General features: G+C 34.4%; 1 protein-coding gene across 1 annotated transcript in view; it reads right to left on the bottom strand.

Moving 5' to 3' along the window:
- LOC144446301 (neuronal acetylcholine receptor subunit alpha-2-like) overlaps window positions 1-8,358 on the bottom strand; it is a 22,772-nt gene continuing 14,414 nt past the window's right edge. Inside the window, exons 6-10 of the mRNA XM_078136049.1 lie at window positions 6,132-6,251; window positions 5,364-5,408; window positions 4,870-4,976; window positions 2,000-2,948; window positions 1-303 (exon numbers count right to left, since the gene is read on the bottom strand). Of these exons, the coding sequence (XP_077992175.1) occupies window positions 190-303; window positions 2,000-2,948; window positions 4,870-4,976; window positions 5,364-5,408; window positions 6,132-6,251 (1,335 nt within the window). The 3' untranslated portion in view covers window positions 1-189. The remainder of the gene's footprint in view (window positions 304-1,999; window positions 2,949-4,869; window positions 4,977-5,363; window positions 5,409-6,131; window positions 6,252-8,358) is intronic.

Here is an 8,358-nt window from a genome sequence, read left to right as displayed (position 1 = left end):
TTGCAGGAATTATGAGAGGATTTTCACCATCTGTACAAAACAGTACAAATAGGTAAGCCATGTCAAGCTACACACTTATTTTTGTGCAGTATTTGTATGCTTCACATGAATACAATGTTCACCTACAAGCTTACCAGCCTTTCCTACAAAGATGTTCGGCACGTTTAAAACGACAGACTCGCACATATCTCATGGACCTTGGTCAGTAAATACCGCGAAAGTTCCGACCAAGAATGAAATAAACGATATCCAGAAAACAAGTCGGTCTACCACAACCGCTACGTACTTCCATCGTTCAGCCATCTGCAATTATTAAAATACAGCCATTGTGATCAGTATCCCAAGAAAATATACGATTTTACTACTATTCACAATGAAAGACATTGAAATTGCCATATTTGACATAAGTGTATGTGTCTCATGTTTTTAGTATGGCACGGGGGGGGGGGGGGGGGGGGCAAATCCGCTTCGAACAATCATACAATTTAGATAAAATTGAAAGTAATAGTCCAGAATTTAAAGATAGGCCCTGGTTATTATTTCTGTATTTCATCATCTTTCTCATTCAAATATGCCTAACGACCTGAAGTGTAGTTTCAGTTACACCTAATTCTAGCCCATTCGTAATCTTGTGCAATAAATCTAAACACGGGAAATTTAAGTCTGACACTTAAATGACCCATTCGCATGAGATTGATGACTGCCTATTGTTGCTGGCACTTTGTAATTTTTGTTTCGTATAATTTTCTGTTGCATGGTTTGAAAAAGACGTTAGAGTAATCAGAACACAGCTATAACCATTTAAATTCATAAGTGTTTCCTGGCACTGGTGTATTAGATTTCAACAATATGACGGGGTTCAACAGGAAATTAATACTTCATGATAAACTTACACAACTGACAGCCTAGATACCTGGGCCTATATATAATTATATCTCAGATCATTATGGTAATCTGAGCTTGTGATAATTACAACGTGATACTTGACATTACTATGATTTACTCACAGGAACACAGAAATCACAGAATCAGTTGATTTTGGGGGTCTAGAAAATGTATGTTAATTGTGAAATTGATAATGAAATAGTCATGACAGAGATAGCTTAGCTCAATATTTTGCATTAAAACTTTCTTTTAATAATACATTATATTCTACAGAAATGTATCACCAGGTTTGACACACGGACAGAATAATGGACTGCTTGTGTATGTATGTATGTATGTATGTATGTATGTATGTATGTATGTATGTATGTATGTATGTATGTATGTATGTATGTAAGTATGTATGTATGCATGCATGTATGTATGTATGTATGTATGTATGTATGTATGTATGTATGTATGTATGTATGTATGTATGTATGTATGTATGTATGTATGTATGTATGTATGTATGTATGTATGCATGTATGTATGTATGTATGTATGTATGTATGTATGTATGTATGTATGTAAATTTAACGCCCAGCCGGAGTACAAGTATGTATGTATGTATGTATGTATGTATGTATGTATGTATGTATGTATGTATGTATGTATGTATGTATGTATGTATGTATGTATGTATGTGACAGTATGCATGCATGCATGCATGCATGCATGCATGTATGCATGTATGTATGTATGTATGTATGTATGTATGTATGTATGTATGTATGTATGTATGTATGTATGTATGTATGTATGTATGTATGTATGTATGTATGTATGTATACAAGTATGTATGTATATATGTATGTATGTATGTATGTATGTATGTATGTATGTATGTATGTATGTATGTATGTATGTATGTATGTATGTATGAGTGTATGAGTGTATGAGTGTGCATTTATGTAGGGATGGATGGATGGATGGATGGATGGATAGATGACGGACGACTTAATGGAGGTACTAACTATTGAATGCGGGTGACAGTTTGGTACAGTAAAGGGTAGTGTGAAAACAAAAAATGTCAGTTAATCGCGTTGTTAAGAATTACTAAAAGGTTTCTTACCATGTCATCTTTAATTTGAGAACGAGTCTCATTATTCAGAAAGCGAACTTCCTGAGCGAGTCTTCGAATCAAAATAAGTTGCTCGTCTTGACAATCACCTACAATCTTTACGCTTTCCACTCCATCAATAAGGGGAATATGAGACTCTCTATCTTCAAAGGCAGAAGCTGTTTTCCCAGTTTTACTGGAGTTTGCCATATTTTTATTTTCAGTTTTGTCATCATACGTAGCTGTCTTTATCTCCCTTTCAGTAAAAGGGCGAAGACACATTAATTTTGGCAGTACTTTGAGAAAGACTTTCCGTGTGAATCTACTCATCGCTATATCATGTGGTGGCCGATGATGCAAACGAAGGACTAAAACATTCACTGCTGTTGAGATCGCTATCAGGAATGTGTTGAACAGAAGGTAGCGAACAATCAGTGGCACACTGTCAGAGTTTGGCATTATACCACCAACCAAAAGATGGAAGACAGATAACGCAATCAAGATCGAAACGTTGAACGATATCTTCTCTCCGGAGTCACATGGCAGACAGAATGATAACATAGTTAACAGGGCCAGCAGGACAACGGGAGCTACTATGTTGATTATGTAGTACACTGGTCTACGAGCAAGAACAAGTGTAAAAATTACTCGAGACCAGCTGGTGTCAAATACAAAGTACGCGTTCTCCTGTGCTTCCGCGGTTGTGTTGATAATGTCCCATTCTGTATTCGGTATCATTCCTTCTAAACGAACAGAATTACTGGACAAACGGATAATCAGTTCATCAGTTGTGTACTGCCACGATTCAAATATTATTTCACACCTTTGTATGTCGAAGGGAAAATGGCGAATGTCCAGAGTACATGGTGTTTCAAATACCATGGTTGGTGGATAGTTGATAACACCAGTGGAGTACAGAGCAACACGTTCTGGTGGCGGAATATTGTAATCCTTGTTTGCACTGTGAAATAAATAAAAAATGAACTATTGGTTTTGCTATTATATTTTATAAGAAACCGGAGCACGGCAGTGCAATAACCATTATCAAATAATCGTCATATTGGTACTTTTAAATTCTAACTTTCAGAATTTGACGCTACCGTAAACATTATGATACATAAGTAAAAGTAATTCTTCACACAATTATACGCTTGATTAAATGCTCGAACACGCTTTTTCCAGTGGGGCAGATCTTTACCATGTTGCTCATCAATTTGAATTGAAATCTCAGAAGATAATATGCATACGATATATAACATTAAGCTTTATACTGCCATAGGAATACCCCATATTGAAACAAAAAGCGGATTTATGGTATCATAAGTCCTTAGTCCTTAAAATGTACACTGCGAGTACCATTAAGAAATTCAATAGATACGTTTCATCTTACTTGAATAATCTTGGAGTCACGCAAAATTTTACACTAGTCTATTCTTTAATCGAAGCCAAATAACTTTGATATGAAATAGGTTATATTTTTAGGCCTAATTTGATCATCATGGTAGTAAACACTATTCTTTCAAAACTGACACTTAACGAGTGAATATACTGCAAAACAATATTGTTATCCAAGGTTTTTGAAATGTTACATTTTTATCAGCAAAATATCAAAATAAGTGTAAGAAAATAACCAACAATAGATTTGAGTTCATTGTGAATCAAAATGAAAAGGTACCTTTAACTGATTCGATAATGATTGTCAACTAAAACTCTCAGATATGATTTACAATCAGTGTAAGTAAGTGTTAGTAATAGTAATGAAATCGTAAAACACTCTTGGTATTGGTATTTATAATTACAAAACTTAAAATCAAACCAATTGTGATAATTATAATATTATAAAGTATGTATTTTAAATTTCATTAAGATCAGCCCTGTGGATTTAGAGGTGTCGAGTATACAAATAGACAGCACGCACGCACGCCCACACGCACGCACACTCGCACGTACACACACACACACACACACACACACACACACACACACACACACAATCATACAACATTGATAGTCATCATGGAAATATACTAGGTTTGATCTCAGATCACTATAGAAAGAGGTTTGATAATGTTATCATGGTATAGTACAGTAAAATATAATCATATTAAAAATTACTTCTCCTTACAAGAGATAACGAGGAAGGCCAATAAAATCATCACACCGTGACGTAAATATATATCCACATGAAAGAGTCATTTTATGATATCACTTCATATGTTAATAATAATAATCATTATTATAATTATTGACTGCCACGTGCACATTTACGTTAATAGCTTGATGGGAACCAAATATTGGAAACATGTTTTCCAAGTAAGGCAATATATAATGGACAAACTGGTCAGAGATAACTTCTTATAGCACATAACTGCAAAGGCAGAGTACCTATTTATGAGACTGTTGCAAAGTTAATATTGCAAACCCTTCTTAATTGGAGTATATCCTAGTAAAACTGTGTTAAAGTGTCTACGAAATAGAAGTACAAACGTTATTTATTACCGCAATTACGAGTTTTAGCGTGAAATAATAACACAATGTTCTGACAAACACATTTATCAGTGTAATTTCCGTTTAAATGACAAAATCCTGATTAAAAGCCAAACTGTGATAATTGTGATTTATGGTTCATTAAAAACAAAACATCTATTTGTTATGCTGTCTTTGATAATCGAAACAAGGAATTGGAGTTGCTGAAAGGCAAGTCATTGCAAAGCGTGATAAATTACCGCATTGGGAACGTCCACAGTACTACACAGTTTAGGAATCTTGCAATTGTATTCCAATCCCGACATTATTTTGACATTTTTCACTGATGAGTAAGGGATCAAAGAGTCCATGAAATCGAAGTGTCACGCGAACTCTGTATTATTAATTGTAATTACCTATTTGCGAGAATGATGCTGGGAGTCCATATCCACTCCGTAGGAACTATTGTGCGTTGAAGATCAACTTCAGATGAATTCCACTGCAGGCGTTTGTCTTTCCAACTCTACAGGAACGAAATATGTATGTGCTCGAATTTATAATTCAGCAGTAATATCAAATATTACGGATATATTATGATAAGTGTAATCCATTATTTCGGATGTCAACTTCAAAATACAACATGATCATTAACTTTAAGCAAAACGTACATGGACGACGGTGCGGGATATATTACCCTCCCTAAATGGATATTTTATGATCAATTCAAAAGATAACACTCGTAGCGAAAGGTGTAATTCAATTAACTGGCGTCATAATAGAGAATGATCGGAGACAGAACTGTCTCAGTGGATCCTGATTGAATGACTTCATTACGTGACAAAATAACCTGCAAACCAATTAAAATTGTAATGACTTGAGGACTGTGAATTCGAAATTTTTAGGAACGTACCTGCTCAGTCCACCCACTACTTGTTATAATCTGACGTTTTTCATCCTAAAAGATAATTGAAATTAGATATGTAAACATGGAAGACATTTCTTACAACAACATTAGATAAAACGAATGTTTGAAATATTTCGAACTCATGTAATCGGCTATGCAGTCTTTGATATCTATGCATCTTCAATATGAATTATGATATATACGCTCTTTGACACAAATACTTAGCATTTGGGTGTTTGAGATGCACACAAGTGTGTAAATGTTTACACAACACCTTACATTAACATGTACAGTTCTTGAAATGGTATAATTAAGCCATAAACAATGTCGTCTATGATTAAACCATGATGCTTTCTGCTTAATGGCTTCTCTTCTTGCCCATTTGATCTTCAACATACAATTTAAGGAGTTTGATGTGAAAGGTCTGTTTCTGCAAACCGCCAATTGACAAACTCTTCTCATACCTTTAAACACCCACTGCTTTAAACGATGCTCTAATATGACTTCTTTTAAGTTTAATTATGCAGCATGTCCTTACAATTAAATTGCTAATTCACTTTACAACATTAATATTCCTAGTACATCTTTTATCTATTTAATTTAACATGGAAGTGCTGTGATTTCCATACGCAAACACTTCCAACAGCATCTAGACAAAGTATTTAAACTATCATCGATGTTAAATATCTGATGTTAGGCTTCATTTCGTTTTATGTACCCTTTGAGAACAAATTAATGAACGTTGGAACTTTGCTTAAAGCGGTCACTACATACCACATCAAGTAAAAGAGTTATCCACAGTTTGAAATCAAGAGTCAGAACTTCAACGAGGTCGGCTGGTCGAACATATTTACTGTAGTTATAGAATAGGGTATCCTGTAGTTTCTGTTCAATCTCAAAAGACAATGTACATCCTATGAGAGAGAGAGAGAGAGAGAGAGAGAGAGAGAGAGAGAGAGAGAGAGAGAGAGAGAGAGAGAGAGAGAGAGAGAGAGAGAGGAGAGGAGAGGAGAGGAGAGGGGAGGGAGAAACAGAGACAGACAGACAAGCAGATAGGCAGAAAGAGGTATTAAAGCATATCTTAATATCCACGCATCATTACACTTATTTCTAAACCTGCAGGTACGTTCACAGATTACAACACATTATTTATACACATATAACTATTGACCAATTACAAGTAGAGAATATTTAATGTTAGATCTAAAGGCGGGCAACTTATATATTAGCGAACCATGTGAAGTAAAAACATAAACATGCACTTTGATGTCTAATTCTGTTATTTCAAGCAGGAATAATGATTGATTGAAATAAGTGCTGCTTCACTGCCTTCACATGAATATACTCAAGAGTCATCACCATATTTAATGAGGTCATTACAGGGTTAATAAAATATTTTGGTATAACTTGTTTCGTCGTCTTTATGTCTACATCTGTATGTCTGATAGCAGTTCGAATTTCAAATCCCTAGTCACAGCCAAATGAATGAGGACGGCAGACAGATCTAGAGATAGTATTTGAATACCTGATTTATCCTTTTTACATTTCACAGTATTTGAAAGACATCACTAACGTACAACAGTTAACGATTTGTATTAGTGTCTGCAAATTCAGCTCTTGACAAAAGCCCGTGATATAAACTGCAATTTTGTAGACGATTGCACAATTCAGTACCACTTCACTTGTTATTACAGCTTCTGTAGCTAAACTATGACAACTATCAAGATATCGTCATCGGGTCAATTGTTAATCAGAAACCGTACTAAAATAAAACATTTTCCACGAATATGATGGTACCGTACGTACCTTTCCAAGTGAGAATACAACTTGCAAAATATCGTCAAACAATAAAAGACAAAATGGTTGAATTATTTTTGCGTTTAGAGTTATATTTTGTTTTATACAAACATCATTTATGACAAACCGGTTACGACATGCACATTTGTACCAGTCCTGTATATTTGTTAGTATAATATTCCTTAGAATTAAAGTGGGTACTCTGTACAGTTTATAAATTTATATTAGAAATATATTGTTTTATGCAACTAGTCATCTCTCTCTCTACACAATCTCTGTTGTTACACATTACTAAGAATTACCATTAAGCTTAGATATTAAGTTAGCTCTGTGTAAGCTTATGAATAAGCCATCAATTTAGATGAACAGAGATGTGTTCAGTGCACTGGAACAGGAGGCATTCTTTGTACATCTGTTTGACAAAGCTTCAATTTGAAATGGATACACGTCTCATTGTCTCTTCACTTATACAAAGTGGTATGATACTATATTTGACCACAACATGCAAATTAGACAATAGATAGAGCGGTTGAAATAGAATATTGGGTATTGATCATACCAGCGATATTGCAGTGACGTTTTGGGATATTTCGGCCGGCATTAAGAAATCTACCTTAAAGTAGTTTCAATTATGTATCAATTACCTGCAAGGGCAAAGCAGATTAATATGTTGAAGGGCCAAATCTTCATACTGGTAATTGATTCTCCAAATTTCTTCCTCCGTATACTGGTTGATTGACCCGAAACTGCAAAAAAAGAGGAAATATTCTAAAAGCATCATTTCGTTTTGTCCCGTCCAGTGCATGTATTTCAAATTGGAGGAGGAATACATTGTTCCGTCTTGACATGGATGGACCCGATGTACGTATTACATTACCACATATGTATTCCACATCACGAGATGTGGTTCCTGTCCAATAAGCATGTTTGTTTTTTCGACATTTTCGAAAATAGATATTACCCTATTCTATAACTACAGTAAACATGTTCTACCAACCGACCTCTTTTGTTGTGGTGCATGGTGTTTTAATATTACATTATCTCATGTTCTCATTTGTAATATGTGATATATAACCCGTTTCTCATTATCCATTGATTAACTGATTAATATAATTAATACAATTAAATGAAAAATATAGTCACTTTATTTGTTATGAATTATAATTAATTTAAAGGAAAACATAATTAATTACTAAATTAATTA

Source organism: Glandiceps talaboti, chromosome 15 (assembly GCF_964340395.1).
Source record: "Glandiceps talaboti chromosome 15, keGlaTala1.1, whole genome shotgun sequence".
Classification (NCBI taxonomy): Eukaryota; Metazoa; Hemichordata; class Enteropneusta; family Spengelidae; genus Glandiceps; species Glandiceps talaboti.
This window is presented reverse-complemented; position numbering and strand designations above follow the sequence as displayed.